At 38.7% G+C, this 18,561-nt stretch overlaps 1 protein-coding gene across 4 annotated transcripts in view; it reads right to left on the reverse strand.

The window, feature by feature from the left end:
• Positions 1–4,569: 4,569 nt before the first annotated feature.
• LOC136886245 (alpha-tocopherol transfer protein-like) overlaps positions 4,570–18,561 on the reverse strand; it is a 58,316-nt gene continuing 44,324 nt past the window's right edge. For all 4 annotated transcript variants that reach the window (XM_067158978.2, XM_067158977.2, XM_068230606.1 and 1 more), the window contains exons 4-6: positions 17,544–17,907; positions 16,218–16,323; positions 4,570–5,171 (exon numbers count right to left, since the gene is read on the reverse strand). In XM_067158978.2, coding sequence (XP_067015079.2) covers positions 5,005–5,171; positions 16,218–16,323; positions 17,544–17,907 — 637 coding nt within the window. In that variant the 3' untranslated portion in view covers positions 4,570–5,004. The remainder of the gene's footprint in view (positions 5,172–16,217; positions 16,324–17,543; positions 17,908–18,561) is intronic.

Raw genomic sequence — 18,561 nt, forward strand, 5'->3', positions numbered from 1 at the left:
ACAAAATGCCCTTAAAGAACAGAAGAGAAAGAGAACCACTGTTATTTAATTACTAATATAACAAAAACAACAAGTTATGTGTTAAGCATTGTTTAAGAAAATCAATGTCTTTGCCTAACTTCGCTTGTTTTTGTGGCAAACCATTCATCAAGCCATTTTTCAACTTCCTCGGAACTGCTGAAGTGCTTCTCTGCGTGCCCCATTGATGCAAGGAGGTGATAGATGACGCCAGATCGGGGAGTACAGAGGGTGCAGAAGGACGTCCCATCCAAGCGATTTCAAGGTGTCTTTCACTGGTTTTGCTGTGTGAGACGGCACATTGTCGTGTAAAAAAAATCACTTTGCCATGTCTTCCGGCCCATTCCGGTCATCTTTCGATCAATGCGTGATTTAAAATGACGTATGTGTCAAATTCATACGCTGCTTACTGTGACTTGCGGTTTCCTATTTGCCATTCATTCAAATGGTGTGGGACCATTTTACAAAATTTACTGTCTTCCCCATTGCTCGTAAACATCTGCTGATTGTTTCATGTGACACATTTTATGCTTGTGCCAATTGCAGTTGAGTTGAGTCATCATCCATAACACCTGCAGTTTCTTGTCTTCGCACTTTTGTGGTCTACCAGAGTGCGCACTGCCTTTCACATTGAAATCACCACGTTTAAATTGTCGAAACCTTGTCTCTCATGTTCTAATCGATGGAGCATGTTCACCATATGTTTCTACCAGCAAACAATAACTTTCCACAGCTTTTTTCTTTTGATTAAATGAGAAAAGCTATGCATGCAAATGTTCTTTTTCAGGCACAAACGTCGACATGATCACTGAACGATGCAACACAGATGCTAGCGTTTGGTGGATTCAACTTGTGTGTGTTGGTAGGTGAATGTCAGATGAATAAACTGACGTACATGTCAAATTCACATGCTGCGTACTGTTCACTTAGTGAAACCGGAAAAGACTTATGCATACACCTAGTGCTTGTTCCAGAGGTGTATCTGAGATGGTGATGTTGAAGTCTGGCAAACTAACAAAGAATAACTTGCTAATGTATTGTTAGCAAATGTGGGTAACTGATTCTCCCAGAGTCTCTTCACATTTAGAAAGCACGTGCATCTTCCTATCTACTATCAGTCGGAAATGGGGTAGTTTTGAAAACCACCCAGTTTATATAAATCATTCTGTATTTGTCTTATTATGTATATAAATCATTCTGTATTTATCCTATTATGTATTTCCTTTAGTGTTCCTGTCTTTATATATATTTATATACTGTTGCATCATGTGCTATAGTCACATGTAAATAATTAACTCTGGCAGAAAAGTCAAAGAAAAAACTATACAATACTATCTGATGCCAAGTTTTAGCCTTAAATGCAACTTAAAAGCTTTCCAGTCTGCCAAACACACAATTTCAAAATAAATATTACACTATAACAAAGCTGTAAAAAAACCTACGGTATTAAACAAAGAATAAGAATATGTACTATTTATTCCTCATTTAACCCTTTTGCTCTCAGGCTATTTTCACCAGTCAAGCCCAAAAAACTCAGACAATTTTTCATGATTATGCATGTTAAAATGTAAAGAAATTGCCGTGTAAAGGAATCCCCAGGTACAAAATTGAAAAAAATCACAACTGTACACTATTCAATATAGTTTTAGGAAAAAAATATCCCACAGTTGTTCATGGCTTATTTCACTACAAAAAAAATTTGAAATTTTGAAAATATATTACAAAAAATAAAAATCAGTTTTCAAATACTAAAAACTAATCTGTTTTTAGTAATATTGTTTATCAGTCATTCTGAAAATAAGAGCATTTTATTTTGTATAACATGATATAATTTTGTTTTTTGTATTCTTATTTAGCCATGAGTTATAGCACCTGACATAAAGAACTGTACGCGTACCTTCTGGAGTTCGCATTTATGTTTTGGAAAACATTCTCCTATCATCACTATCTGTAAAATCTAAATCACTCTTCTTCTTCTTTTTATACCGCTTTTCCCATGTCTGTGGAGTCGCGGGTGCGAACTGTGTCGCACATGTGGATTTGGCTCTGTTTTATGGCCGGGTGCCCTTCCTGACGCCACCCTTATATGAAGGGATGTAATCAGTCGCGTGTTGCTGTGGTGGTTGGTAGTGTAGTGTGTTGGGAAAAACACAAACACCCAGTCCCCAGGTCAGAATAAGTAATCAAAAGCAATTAAAATCCCCAACCCGGCCGGGAATTGTACCCGGGACCCTCTGAACCGAAGGCCTCGACGCTGACCATTCAGCCAATGATTCGGACTAAAATCGGAATCATTATCGGCTATAAGGTCACTTTCATCATCTAAAGCATCTGAATAATCCAATGGCCAGCAATTTAAAAAAATTAGGCCTACTCGTGGCACGAAAACCTGATGACACGGAATATCAAACTAATCTTCACTTGATAACACCGATAAATATTGAATATAAACAAAATATAACAAACAATAAACCACTATTAAAATGGAAAATATACAATGAAAGAAAACACATAGTTTGAAGTTGAAAGAAGACCATACTCGCAAGCAGCACACTTGAACTCACCATGCGATAGACATACGCAGTTTGATAACTTAATTTGTTTCAAAAAGATGAGCTTAGTGTCTCTATCTCTTGAGACAAGTGTAAACTAAATCCAAAAGGTACTGTTGCTGTCTTTCCCTGACATCTGGGAGTCCATTTAGGTATTAATACAGCCACCTAAACACAGAGCCGATAGATCGGCACGCTGAGTGTTTTAAGCAATACTACTCAAGCTGATAGATCGGCTCGCTGTGCGTATAAGAATTAATAATGTAGTTTCTTATAGGCATGGCATCAATCAATCAATCAATCCACCGGGCGAGTTGGCCGTGCGTGTAGAGGCGCGCGGCTGTGAGCTTGCATCCGGGAGATAGTAGGTTCGAATCCCACTATCGGCAGCCCTGAAAATGGTTTTCCGTGGTTTCCCATTTTCACACCAGGCAAATGCTGGGGCTGTACCTTAATTAAGGCCACGGCCGCTTCCTTCCAACTCCTAGGCCTTACCTATCCCATCGTCGCCATAAGACCTATCTGTGTCGGTGCGACGTAAAGCCCCTAGTAAAAAAAAAATCAATCCAATCCTGATCTGCATTTAGGGCAGTTACCCAGGTGGCAGATTCCCTACCTGTTGTTTTCCCAGCCTTTTCTTAAATCATTTATTTCAAAGAAATTGGAAATTTATTGAACATCTCCCTTGGTACATTATTCTAATCCCTAACTCCCCTTCCTATAAATGAATATTTGCACCAATTTGTCCTCTTGAATTCCAACTTTATCTTCATATTGTGATCTTTCCTACTTTTAAAGACACCACTCAAACTTATTCATCTACTAATATCATTCCACGCCATCTCTCCACTGACAGCTCGGAACATGCCACTTATTATATAGATGTTGATTCCCATAGGGAACCTGAAATATTTGTCCTGAATGAGTACATTTATAATACCAACATAATGGTCCGTTATTGGACATTATCAATTTTCCAGCTAACTCATTCTTGGTTGCCAGCGTTTCGCCCCAGTGTGCTAAGTTGGGTTCACCAGTTGGTAAATAGCACACCTACCAAGATACATGGCTAGTGCATACCGAGGCGGCCACTGCATAGGCTACTTGGAGCCACCGGCAGTGCCAATGCACTGTGAGAGACTGTTTCATTTCCAAAAATTGACCACTTTTCATACTTGACTAGTATCCTAACTGTGTGCTGCAACTGTGAGCGAGATGTGGAGAAGAGAATTGGTGCTGCCCGAGCAGCATTTGGACAACTACCACACCGAGTGTTCATGAACAAAGACCTGACCGTGATGTGAGCGAGATGTGGAGAAGAGAATTGGTGCTGCCCAAGCAGCATTTGGACAACTACCACACCAAGTGTTCATGAACAAAGACCTGACTGTGAAGACGAAACTCATGGTGTACCACGCTGTTGCCATCACAACAATGCTGTACGGTTGTGAAACTTGGACCCTTTACTGATGTGACTTGAAAAAGCTTGAGCATTTCCACCAACAAAAACTTAGGATCAAAAGGGAAGGCCATGTCACCAACATTGCTATTTCAACAAAAAGTGCTTGCCAAGAGCACATTGGTCATCAGTAATAGTTAAGCGGTAATGGTGATTCAACAAAGACAGACCGTCATTTTAAATTTTAGCACAGTGAATTCGTCCTCATTTTTTAACTGTAACACACTGCACGTTTTAGACGGAGAGGTCCACAACCTCGCCATAATCACTTATTGTTTCAATTCTGTCATGTCTCACTTGTTTTCATTCTTTTCTTCGTTTTGTTTTAACACACTTTTTAGCATCAATTATGAAAAAACTTTAATCTTTTTTCACTGAAGATGGCTCAAACGAGTTGAAACATGTATGACTACCTGAATTTCTGGTGTACCACAATATGAACCTTTGATGCACAGTTTATTTTTATTTATTTTCTATAGACATTTTTTGTACATCTTTATATGTAACTCTGCTTCTGATTCATTATAAATAAATAAAAAATAAATGTTTATAATTATAATTTTAATGTACCGAGCATAAATTAAGAATTGTGATTTTGTGAGTCAAAGAGAATGTTGTTGATTATTATGTCTGTGAAGAAGAGAACACTCTAAGTTCTCAAAACATGAACGGCCATTAGTAACATAATAAAGACTGTTAATAGTATTGACAAGGTAGAATCACATATTTAAAGGTATTTAAATAAATGTGTGATTAGATACCAGGAAGGTTGAACTTCTCCAGCAATCCACCACAGTCAAAAGTTTGCAGGATTTCGGAAGTGCCTCACTAATCCACATCTGTTTTCATTTTATACCAATCTTCGACACTACACTTGTACTTGTACAAACAATAGGATGTAATTTTAGTAAATACACACACAGAAATAAAAATTTATTACAACCATAAGATACATAACATAAACAGCTAAGGCATCTAATCAATCTCGAGAGACTGAATTGAAACAGGCTCAGGCGGAGGAAGGCTATCATATGACGACGATGTTTTCTTCTTACCCCTTGGTTTCTTTGATTCGTCAATTCGAAAGGATTCCTCTTCTTCAAAGAAAGGTTGAAGTTTTTGCAAGTTTTCACAGTGTATGGCTGAAAATAAAGATAAACTGAGAGTCACTAAATGTTCTGGAAAAAATATTAATAAAATTATCTTCTAAAAAATTAAAACTGATAAAATATTATCATTATCATCACTACCATTTCCTTTATATAAATACTAGTGGGGTGTATACAGTGGGATATCTTTTACATGCCACTGTGCAAAATTTATGAGAAAATTCTGGAGAGACAATTAACACACTGACAACGGGCACCAAACGGAGGCTGCTACCCCATGTAGACCGGATAGCTCAAGCCTTCAAGAAGTAAACTACACTGCTGCACTCAAACTACTGTGACTCGAAAAGTATTCAAGATATCGATCTCAAACTTGGAACATGTACTCACTAGGTTGCTTAGTAGTCTGTACATTGTGATACCTTTCAAAGCAATACCGTTTGTGGCCCCATTTATGTCTTTTGTGCCATTCGTGTACTCATTGTTTTCAAATATGCAAGTATTTCCATTTACGCCTTCTCCCCGTTTAGCGTTAGCATTAATCATTAGAAATATCTAATTCACTGTCACTCAGTACCTATTATAACCGGTCCGTACATAATTAATCACAATTATCGGTAGTTGTCGGCAGCTGAACATGCCGCGCCGTGTTGATATCCACATTGGAGCTCCTGGGAATAGCTCTACATATCCAACATTATTCTGTTAAATACCTGAAGGTCCTCCTCTGCGAACCATGTGACCTTGCCGTGGTGGGCAGGCTTGCGTGTCCCAATGATGCAGATAGCCGAGCCACAGGTGCAACCATATCAGATGGGTATCTGTTGAGAGACCAGACTAACGAATGGTTCATCGAAAGGGCAGTAGCAGCCTTTCGGTAGTTGCAAGGGCGGCAGTCTAGATGATTGACTGATACGGCCTTTTAAAAATACTCAGCATGGCTTAGCTGTGTTGATACTGCTACACGGCTGAAAGCAACGGGAAACTACAGCCGTAACTCACTCCTGAGGACATGGAGCTCTCTCTGTATGAATGATGTACTGATGATGGCTTCCTCCCGGGTAAAATATTCCGAAGGTAAACTAGTCCCCCATTCGGATCTCCGGGCAGGGACTACACCAGAGGGGGCGATCATCAGGAATATGGATACCGACATTCTGCGAGTCGGAGCGTGGAATGTTAGAAGTTTGAATCATTGTGGTAGGTTAGAGAATCTGAAAAGGGAGATGGATAGGCTAAAGTTAGATGTAGTTGGTATAAGTGAAGTACGTTGGCAGGAAGACCAAGATTTTTGGTCAGGCGACTACCGAATTATCAACACAAAATCAAACAGAGGAAATGCAGGAGTTGGTTTAATAATGAAGAAGAAAATAGGTCAGCGAGTAAGCTACTACGACCAGCATAGTGAAAGAATTATTGTCGCCAAGATAGACACCAAAGCAATGCCCACCACAATAGTGCAGGTCTATATGCCTACTAGTTCAGTGGATGATGAAGAAATCGAAAGAATATATGAGGAGATAGAAGATTTAATACAATATGTAAAAGGTGACGAGAATCTAATTGTGATGGGAGACTGGAATGCAGTGGTAGGCCAAGGAAGAGAAGGTAGTACAGTAGGAGAATTTGGATTGGGACAAAGGAACGAAAGAGGAAGTCGGCTGGTTGAATTCTGCACTGATCATAGTTTAGTCCTTGCCAATACTTGGTTCAAACACCACAAACGACGGCTGTACACGTGGACGAGACCTGGAGACACTGGAAGGTATCAAATAGACTTCATTATGATTAGGCCGAGATTCAGAAACCAGGTGTTGGATTGCAAAACTTTCCCAGGAGCAGACGTGGACTCTGACCACAACTTGTTGGTCATGAAATGCCATCTGAAGTTGAAGAAATTGAAGAAAGGAAAGAATGCAAAAAGTTGGGATCTAGACAAGTTGAAAGAAAAGAGTGCGAGGGATTGTTTCAAGGAACATGTTGCACAAAGACTAAATGAAAAGGCTGAAAGAAACACTATAGAGGAAGAGTGGAGAGTCATGAAAAATGAAGTCAGTAGGGCTGCTGAAGAAATGTTAGGAAGGAAGAAAAGATCAACTAAGAATCAGTGGATAACTCAGGAGATACTAGACCTGATTGATGAACGACGAAAATACAAGAATGCTAGAAATGAAGAGGGCAGAAAAGAATACAGGCGATTAAAGAATCAAGTGGATAGAAAGTGCAAGGTAGCTAAGGAAGAATGGCTGAAGGAGAAGTGCAAGGATGTCGCAGGCTGTATGGTCCTGGGAAAGGTAGATGCTGCATACAGGAAAATCAAGGAAACCTTTGGAGAAAGGAAATCTAGGTGTATGAATACTAAGAGCTCAGATGGAAAGCCACTTCTAGGGAAAGAAGACAAAGCAGAAAGATGGCAGGAGCATATCCAACAATTGTATCAAGGTAAAGATGTAGATGATTTGGTTCTGGAACATGAAGAGGCTGTTGATGCTGATGAAATGGGAGACCCAATTTTGAGGTCAGAGTTTGACAGAGCTGTGAGTGACCTCAATAGGAACAAGGCACCTGGAACTGATGACATTCCCTCTGAATTACTGACTGCCTTAGGGGAAACCAGCATGGCAAGGTTATTTCATTTAGTGTGCAAGATGTATGAGACAGGAGAAGTCCCATCCGATTTTCGGAAGAATGTTGTTATACCTATTCCCAAGAAAGCCGGAGCTGACAGGTGTGAAAACTACCGCACCATTAGTTTAGTATCTCATGCCTGCAAAATTTTAACACGTATTATTTACAGAAGAATGGAAAAACAAGTTGAAGCTGAGTTGGGAGAAGATCAATTTGGCTTCAGAAGAAATTTAGGAACACGTGAAGCAATCTTGACTTTACGCCTGATCTTAGACGATCGAATCAAGAAGGACAAGCCCACGTACATGGCATTCGTAGATCTAGAAAAGGCATTCGATAATGTTGATTGGACCAAACTATTTATGATTCTGAAGATGATAGGGATCAGATACCGAGAACGAAGAATTATCTACAATCTGTATAAAAATCAGTCTGCAGTGATAAGAATTTGAAAAAGAAGCAGCAATCCAGAGATTGAAGGAGTGAGGCAAGGCTGCAGTTTGTCCCCTCTCCTTTTCAATGTTTTCATAGAACAGGCAGTAAAGGAAATCAAAGAGAAATTTGGAAAGGGAATCACAGTCCAAGGAGAGGAAATCAAAACCTTGAGATTTGCCGATGATATTGTTATTTTATCTGAGACTGCAGAAGATCTCCAGAAGTTGCTGAATGGTATGGATGAAGTCTTGGGTAAGGAGTACAAGATGAAAATAAATAAGTCCAAAACAAAAAGTAATGGAGTGCAGTCGAACGAAGGCAGGTGATGTAGGAAACATTAGATTAGGAAATGAAGTCTTAAAGGAAGTAGATTAATATTGTTACTTGGGTAGTAAAATAACTAACGATGGCAGAAGTAAGGAGGACATAAAATGCAGATTAGCACAAGCAAGGAAGAGCTTTCTTAAGAAAAGAAATTTGCTCTCTTCAAACATTGATATTGGAATTAGAAAGATGTTTTTGAAGACTTTCGTGTGGAGCGTGGCACTGTATGGAAGTGAAACATGGACGATAACTAGCTCAGAAAGAAAGAGAATAGAAGCTTTTGAAATGTGGTGTTACAGAAGAATGCTGAAGGTGAGATGGATAGATCGAATCACGAATGAAAATATACTGAATCGAATTGGTGAGAGGAGATCGATTTGGCTAAATTTGACGAGAAGAAGAGAGAGAATGATAGGACACATCTTAAGACACCCAGGACTTGTTCAGTTGGTTTTTGAAGGAAGTGTAGGTGGTAAGAACGGTAGGGGTAGACCGAGGTATGAATATGACAAGCAGATTAGAGCAGATGTAGGATGCAGTAGTTACGTAGAAATGAAAAGGTTAGCACTGGATAGGGTGGCATGGATAGCTGCATCAAACCAGTCTGTGGAATGATGACTCAAACAACAACAACACAACCTGAAGGTTTAAAGAAAGAAAGAAAGAAAGAAAGAAAGATGCAGCAATATTTATACTCCATGAGTACCCCATTTAGAACTCCTACTATCGCCCACAATTTCATCAGTAATTAAGGAAATACGAGGTGCATATAAGCGAGAATTCTCATAGCCTGTCACCTACTTTTGGCGGTCATCTACCGTCAGCTGAGAAACTACGAGAATTCTTAGGGCTCATCACCCATGTGGCATATCAGACAATAAATCTGAATATAAATGTTTAAATACTTTGCCGTTACATAGCACATGTATAATGATTCTCGGTGCGTAAGAACACCCATGTTTATATGAAGTTTCCATGGCTGTGAAGAACGTACAATTAAAAAAATACATTGACACTAAAATCTACGATCCCTCCACTCCATGACATGATCAAAAGTTGTTAAAATTATAGCCAACAGACAGCACAACAAGCTACAAATGATGCCCGTGCATAAAAACAGAGATCTCTGGGGTCCATCAACAACCGCTGGCCGCAATACTACGGAGATCTCCGGGGCAGGTCATCAGTGTGTTAAGGAAGATAGTAAAGAGTGGATTAAGAAAAGAACAATATGGTTTCCCACAAGGTAGATCAATGCTAGATCTCATCTTTATGAAGAGACTAGCTAGTAACATTCAAGAAGCTAGAAATCAAATAAAAAGTCCACAGAAGAGGAAGAATATAGGATTTAAAAAAAATATGATTCCAGATATCATTCGAAAAGACTGACATAATGGTAGCAGATCCACTGGCAATAAACCATATAACAGTAAATAATAGGAAAGGAAAACATTGAAACAATGCTGAAATGTTCATAACAAAAATTACTCGTCCTGGAACATTAAAATTCGTTATTACTTAACAGTGATCAAACCTGAAGCTCTTTATGCTTCAGAAGCCCTCAATTTACATCATAAAAATGTAAAGGATCAATTAGAGATTAAAGAAAGTAAAATACTGAGAAACATCTTAGGGCCAGGAATTAAAAATGGAATACATTACCTCAAAACCAACTCAGAAATATACTTAAAAATATCTAAACTTACTGATACAATGAGACTGAAAAAAATTCAATTTATAGTATAAGACATTTGGAAAGAATGTATTATCAAATACACAAATTCTTGCATATCAAACGTATGAGATTAAAATGGCATAAGCAAGTAGAGAAAAACCTCACTGAATTAGTATCTCCAAATCTGCAGGATAGAAATGCAATCAGGAAAACTGTTCGCATAAGGGGATTTGAGAGAGACGAGAAGAACCAACACAACGTACTTGGTCGGAGGAACATACATTACAACAATCGATGAAAGTGAAGAAAATGAAGAAAGCTCAACAAATGTTGATTCTGCGTGGTCCTAAGTGACCCATTCACGCAGGAAAAAAGAAGAAACTATTTAGATGCAAATCCACAGCCTGTTTCGAATCATTCAACTGAGTCAGGGATGAAAATGAATGAAGCTCCCATCTAGCGGCGAGAATAGGAATTGTGTCAGCTGCCGAAGAATGTCTCACTTCCCTGGAGCAACGATTAATGACTGACAGATGAAATGAAACTATACTGGAGAGTGTTGCTGGAATGAATGATGACAGGGAAAACTGGAGTACTTGGAGAAAAACCTGTCCCACACAAATCTCACATGGAGTGACCGGGATTTGAACCATGGAACCCACCGTTGAGAGGCTGGCATGCTGCCGCCTGAGCTACAGAGACTCTGAAACAATTTAAATACCTAGGAGAAATTATAACATACAATGTGGGCAAGAAACCTGCAAAAGAACTAATAGAATGATAAAAGTTCAAAAAATAATATGGTCTACATACAATTAAAAATTGTCTAACGATCAAAACAAAATTAAAACATTACAAGATGGTAGTTCAACCAGGGTGACTATGGAAGTGAAACTCTTTCTAATGTCACTCAGAAAAACAGAATTGAAAAAATCCTGAAAACAGAGAGAAGAATAGTTCAAATATGCATAAATAAAAAATATCAAAAAGATGGACAATAGTGGATGGTGCCAAATGGAGTGGGATTTTCAGGGAACTGCAGCCCATCACAGATACTATACAGAAGAAGAGGATCTTTTTTTTTTTTTTTTTTTTGTTACGTTATGAGGACACCAGAAAGATTATAGAGAAACTCCGTAATATGAAGCAACAAGTAGGATGGATTAACACATTCACTCCCGTATCCGACCATGGTCGCGCCAACTTTGTACATTCAAAAGTATGTTAGATGAGGCAGTATATCAGTTTTCCAGTAGATGGCGGGCAGATGAACATTTTTACTACAGCTTATGGGTAATTTCCTGAGTTGTGGGCTTTGTGATCTAAGTAAACACATGCTAGTCTTGAGTTCTCTTATCTGCGCAGTTGAAAATCAAGTGGCGTTGAGTGATGTAACGAGTGTACATGACAAGTAAAGAATTTATATCTCTCGAGCAAGTGACCAGGTTATTGCAAGCTGAAAAGTCGAGTGATGATCTTATTCCGGAATAAGATTCTAGAGACAGTGAAAATGAGGAGGCAGAGACAATGACATACCAACCGTGTTTGATGAGTCGCCAAGTTATCATCCCGCTTTACCAAAGTTCGTGGCCAATGCAGCGACATTCAGAACTGTGACAAAGTGATGCGTTTCGTCAATAAATTTTTGTCAGAGGATTTTATCACGTATGTTTGTGATCAGACAAATCTGTGCACAGAACAGGTAATTAGTACCACGCCATGCCCACTGACAAAGTATTCAGTAATGCTGGCATGGAAACCAGTTTCAGTGTCAGAGATGAAGCAATATTTAGGGCTAATGTTCATTACTGGTATTATTAGGAAGCCAGATTTTAAAATGAACTAGGCGGAGGATCTCACTTTTGAAACTACAGTTTCTTTCTAAAACAATGTCTAGGAACTGCTTCAAAAGTATAATGTCCTTCCTTCATTTCAATGACAACAGGCAGCATACATTCCAGATAGGCTCTACAAAATTAGACCAATACTAGAACAGCCTAGTGACCAGTTACCTTTAGTGTACACTCCAGAGCAAAACCTGTCACTAGATGAAAGAATGCTGGCTTGGAGAAGGCGCCTTCGACTCCAGCGGGACATCTAAAAATCGCTGGGCTGCAAGACACAGTGCCCGCGGGTGGAGCTGGGAGCGAATGTGTTAAGGAAATCAGAGAGGATATGGAAGAACTAAAAGTAACTCGGGATGATTTGCAGAATAAAATACAAAATTTAAAGAAACTGAAAAACATAAAAATAAGATTTAAACCAAAAACAGGCAAATGACATACAATGAAAAGAGTATTTCCAGATGAGAAACAACAGCACATATGAGAACAAATGACAAGGTACTGGGCAATTCAGAAAGAAAACTTATCATAGAAGATCACCAGAAAATGATTGACTGAAGTGGTCTTATGAGGCCATAAAAGCAGCAGCAGCAAAAGAAGAAGAAGTAACTACTTTAGGAGAAACATCACAGGCAGTGATCTCTCTAACACCTCTAACGCCCAGTTAACATAACCTGGATATGTGCTAGTTGTTGTTTCTACTTCCAGAAAATAAATTATTTGGTCCACCTGTATTACAGTAGTTGAATATCATTGACTGCCATGTGCAATCCAGACCAGGAAGATGTAATTCCTTAAAAGTTGTGCCAAACCTGATCATAGGTACGTTCCATGTGCCTTTTATTTTACGTATTCTTGTGCTTTTCTTACAACTTTCATAAGATGAAAATAGCACCGTTTGAACAGATGCTCCTAATATTTGAGTCATTAGGTGTTCCAAATTAAAATGTAAATACTGTAAAATTGTTTATTTAAAGGACAAATCTTCATTATATCAGAGTTTAAATGTTTAAGCTTGACTATCACATAGTGTCATGCGGGAGCGGTGTCTGGATTAGCACGGAATCGCATGCAAGCACACGATTCCGTGGGACATCACAGACCCGTATGGCACTCCACAGCAACTGAGTGGTAAGGCCCGATGTTACATGATAATGAACGAGCAGTAGAACACTAGAAGTTAAAAATGCTCTGCTATGTTTGGTTCGTGACAATAGCACTAAAATAGTTCTATTTAGCAGTTAATGTTTACCTGTCTGATATTATTATTAATGCCCTGAGGAGAATAAATTGAAATTTTTTCATATCCATATTTTTACGTACTATTCCCCATCTGGCTACTCATTTTCCAGCTCCAGCTTCCTGGATGTGGTGTACAAGCACTCGCCACTTCTTCCTGTCAATATATAGTTTCTGTACCCTCTATGTCCTCCCACTTGGCATTCCTCTTGTTGATCTCCATCTATTCCTTGGTCTCCCTACTGGCCTCTCCCCTTTCACTTCTCTGTCAAAGTAATTCCTTGTTGTTCTTTGTTCCGTCCATCCTCATAACATGTCCAAACTGTTGTAGCCTGTATCCCTAAAAACTCGGTAACAGGCATTTTGATGCCAGCCTCCTCCTTGTTTACTTCATTCTAACCTTGTCTTGCCTAATGTTTTGGTTCATTGTTCTGATGAATTTCATTTCTGTCGACTGGATTTTACTATTTACCATGTTATGCAGGGTACATGTTTCGAGTAGGTATAAAACATGGTCAATTTTGCTTTCTGGGGCATGTTATCATCCTAGAGTAGATTTCTCACTTGAAAATAAAATTGAGAAGCTTTCCAAGTCCTGTATTATCTTTTGAAATGATATTGCCAAGGACTGTGAAGTTTTGAAGTTAGAAACGGACTGCAATAGAGGTTCCTCCAGGAAAATGTTTAAATCTATGCCTTTCCTGTTGATAGTCATTTCAACAGTTTTTGTTTTACTGATGTTTAGTCCATATTTTTTAAACTTGCCATTCCAAAGATTTAGTTTCTCCTGTACTTCTGCTTCATTTTCTCCCCAGATCAAATCATCATCTGCAAATATTAGTGTGTTAAGCTCTTTGCAATGTTCTTTGATGGACTTTATGATCCAATCCATAACAATGATGAACAGGAGTGGTGACAAGGCACTTCCCTGCTGGACTCTTCTTTTGGTTTCAAAGCAATCTGATCTTCCATCTCCTACTTGGACACAGCTTGAGCACCTTTGATAGAGCATCTTTACCTTATTTTACAGGAAGTTTGGCGCCTATACCTTCTAGGCATTCCCTGCAAACCAGCTAACAAATTTTTTTTGGGAGAACACCGACAGGATCGAATTTCACCCTCTCTCTATCTCATTATCATCATCATGCCTGCCTGGTGGTCATGATCCTTAAGGCATCAAGTCTACAGAGTCTGATACCACGGTTAGCTAGTGCATAATCATTCATAGGACAAAACTAATTAAATAAATTTTAATACTGTTATTCTGTCAGTTCTGAACCACTTGAGAGTATTGAACAGATTGATTATAAATTATTTGACCTCCTCAATCCGTACTTCAACCTTACCATAGTCTTAAAAATTTGTTTTCCCAAAAATAATAATTTCATATTGTTCTGTATTGAAGTGAGTTCAATATTCAGTTAAAAGAAGGTATATAATGGTTCCGCCTTTCAATACTATTCAAATAAGGAATGTAAGTTTACATTCCTATTTAATTAAAATTCTATGTCATATGTTTCAATAACTTCATTAATATAATTTATGTAACTTTTGGAAGCACAGTGCCAATCTACTCTTCAAGAACTTGCTCCGTACTTCAAGTACACATTTGATCTAAGACTTTTTCATAATTTTTGGATCTATCAACATGCAGTGCTAATTTCTAAAATTATACAGTGCCTCATAAACTTCAACTGAACTCTTCAAGTACTAACTCCGTACTACAATTAAGTGTGTATTTGATTCTTCTTCACGCACAGTGCTCTCGAACATATATGTCTTAATAACGTATTTGATCTACGACTTCATCATAGGCATGCATTACTGATACTTAAAATTATACAGTGCCTCATAAACTACAACTAAAAATACGTATTTGATTTTAGACTTCTACATAACTGTTTACCAAGTGCACTCGACGAACACTCCTACATACCTCTCTTCTAATTTTCGTTTCCTTTCCTCATTCCATGAAATTAGTACCTGTTCTGGTTTCCTACTTGAAATTCCACTAAGTCGAACGAATTCCTACAATCATTCCTTTTTAGTTACTGCACTGAGACTCTGGAATACACTCCCAATGGACATTCGGCACCTTACTTCCTCTCATAAATTCAAATCTGCCTGCCGAAAGTTTTTCCTGGGAACGTAAAACTGAGTTGTGTGAATCATTGTGTGTTTGTTGTGTGAATGGGTTTTCTTAATTTATTATTATTATTATTATTAGTTAGTAGAAGTAGTAGTATTGTCACACTAATTGCCATACTAATATGTAGGCCTAACTTAGTCTTAGAATTATCTGTCCGTTGTATTATGTCCTTTTAGAATTTCTATGTCTTACTTTTATGTTTACATTTTTAAATTTTATTGTTTATAGTGGTTAAGTGTTAGAGAGGGCCACGAGTCCTAACTTCGCCACAAATGTAAGTCAGGACTTACTGACCGACCGACCGACTTTGAAATCTCAACGCACACTGCTCCCTTGTGTTAGAGTGCTCCATAAACTGCATCTGACAGCATCATCTAAACTTCATTTTTACTTGTGCATCTTATTCGTGTTTTTCGGCTATATTTGAACGCACAGTGCTCATTACAGATTTTAGTGCTTCACTAGCAGAAACCAAATAGAATTATTTCAACTTTGCATTTTATTTTTCTATGCATTGTTTTACACTTATTTGTAATTGATTGATGATGACCATGAATACTGGTCGAAACCAGTACAAATTTTAATTAAATAGGAATGTAAACTTACATTCCTTATTTTAATAGTATTGAAAGGCAGAACCATTATATACCTTCTTTTAACCTAATATTAGCTGGTTCAAGTCGCAATGGTGGAAAAAAATTTCACCATCAGAAGGTAGGTGATCTGCAAATAAAATTATTACAGACAAATCAAAAATAAAATAATTTATTGAGACTATCCCTTACTGTGCAGTTCTTCAACAGATGGTAGCTCTCCACCGTAATCAACTGGTAAACACCTCTTTGGTAAGTACTGGTAGATGGTGGAGTTATCACCTTTATGGAAGTGAATCTGCCAACAAGAGAAAGACAGTGTTGAGAAACGCAAACAGCGATACTTAAAGAGTGATTCACAAGAATTTCCAGTCATTCACACAGCTCATATGTATAGATTTTATGCAGCATGGAATGTTACATGGAAAGCGGTGTTATCCCTGTACATTGTATTTTTAGAAGAGACAATGAGAGAGAAATTTTGATTTGTTGTGTTTAGCATACTGCTTCTGCTGTCTGTTGTCAGCATTGTGAACTGTCCTGAAACATTTGCTGATCTGTATCTATATTTCATTGATTTTATACATGAAAAGTAAGGTGGTATTTCCCCCCCCCCCCCCTTTTCATTTTCTTAACATTACCTAGTTGACCACTAAAGGAAATAAACATAGGCATATTATTAGTATCTTGTACGTAATTAAATTCGAGCTGAATTCCTTTCCTGCATAAAACCTATAAAAAATTGTATCCATTTTTGTTCTGAAGTGTAATATGATGTAATGCCCTTAGGTACATCATTATATTATTTAACATATTGAGTGCCACACCGAAGTTCATGGAATTGCCATGAACTAATAACATCGAGTTACTCCCTGGTGTCTGCCTCTGTAGCGTAACGATTAGTGTTATTAGCTGCCGTCCTCGGGGGCCCGGGTTTGATTCCCGGTACTGCCAGAAATTTAAGAATGGCAGGAGGGCTGGTACGTGGTTGAAGTGCTACATGCAACTCACCTCCTGGATTCCCTGCTGTAAAGCACACATGCTGCTGTGGTGAGCGCAAAACACTATATACTCGTAGGAAGGCCACAGACGATACATTCGCAAAACAAAGCATCAAATAAATTCCCTTGAAAATGAAGTTGCATAAATTACACAAGCATATAAGAAAATATACTTTATCCTAGGGGAAAAGCATTGACCGTACTGGAGGTTATATTGGTGAAAAATAGGAAGGAGTAAAAATAAATCGGAAAAACGGAAGATAAGTTAAAAACAGAAAGTTTCCAGATAAATAGGAAGGGTTGGTAGGTATGCATCTGCATCCCCCACCCACAGGGGGTAAGAAAACAATTGGAATACTACTTAAGTGCAGTAGAATTCAGTTAAGATTCATAGCAGCACTCCTCAGAGGACAGGGGTTTGTGAATAAACACTTAAATAATATGGGAATTCTAAGGAGGTGGTGGTGGTGGTGTTGGCATACTGAATAAAACATCATTTAATAATCTGTTTACATACCAACTCGAGGAACTCCTTTTTTATGAAAGGCTTGATGAGAAACATAACTTTGTCTATAAGCGAGCTTGTGTTCAAGACATGGACTGCTTTCAGGCGTATTGGATTAGCCTCCTGAACGTAGATGAAGAAGCGATGTAATGCTCGAAGATTGAGCCGAGTCAAATGGCCCAGACGTACTCCCTTCATGTCAAATACGATCACAAATCCTGGCACACTTCCGTACTTATGAAGGCCTGCATCCATACCCATGAAGAGTAACTTAACTCCGTCATTGAAGACGTAGTGAGAGGGCTCTGTATCACGTAGCCGATGATATCCAACGACGTAGCCGTTTGGGTCGAAACCGGGAAACTCGCAGAAGACTCTGGACAACATAAGGAAAATAAAGATAGCAGTATTATACATGTATCTTCTATAGATAATTGGGAGGAACAAGGAAAGGAATACAAAATAGGATGAATGTAAAGGCAGGTCAACATAATTGTAAAATACACTGGCTGACAGAAAAAAAAAGAAGAAAAAATTAAACACCCAGAAGGAGTGGTTGAAAGGAACGAAACTATACATGCTGAAAGACCATGTGCCTTTATTGAACTGATTACAATATGGGATTAATGAGACAAGGCTGTTGGCAGTTACAGGTGAAATGTTGGTGCCAGGTCATTAGGGTGTTGCAACCCCCACCCCCACTGGCTGCAATGCATGCCCTTATGCGGTTCGGAATGGTGTCAAACAGCCTTTGGATCCTCTCCTGAGACAAGTTCCTCCACAGTTGTTGCAGCTGTCCCTGCAGATCCCGCAGGTTAGTACAGGGACAGAGTCCCCTTCCAATGTCATCCCACACGTGTTCAATGATGGAGAGGTCCGGGGATCTAGCTGGCCACGAGAGGACCTCAACATGCTCTAGGCAGTCCATAGACACCTGTGCTGTGTGTGGACATGCATTATCTTGTAGGAACACTGTTCCAGGGTGCTGTGCCATAAGGAGTAGGACGTGCAGACGCAGAATGTCTGTGGC

This window comes from Anabrus simplex, chromosome X, assembly GCF_040414725.1.
Source record: "Anabrus simplex isolate iqAnaSimp1 chromosome X, ASM4041472v1, whole genome shotgun sequence".
In the NCBI taxonomy this organism is placed as follows: Eukaryota; Metazoa; Arthropoda; class Insecta; order Orthoptera; family Tettigoniidae; genus Anabrus; species Anabrus simplex.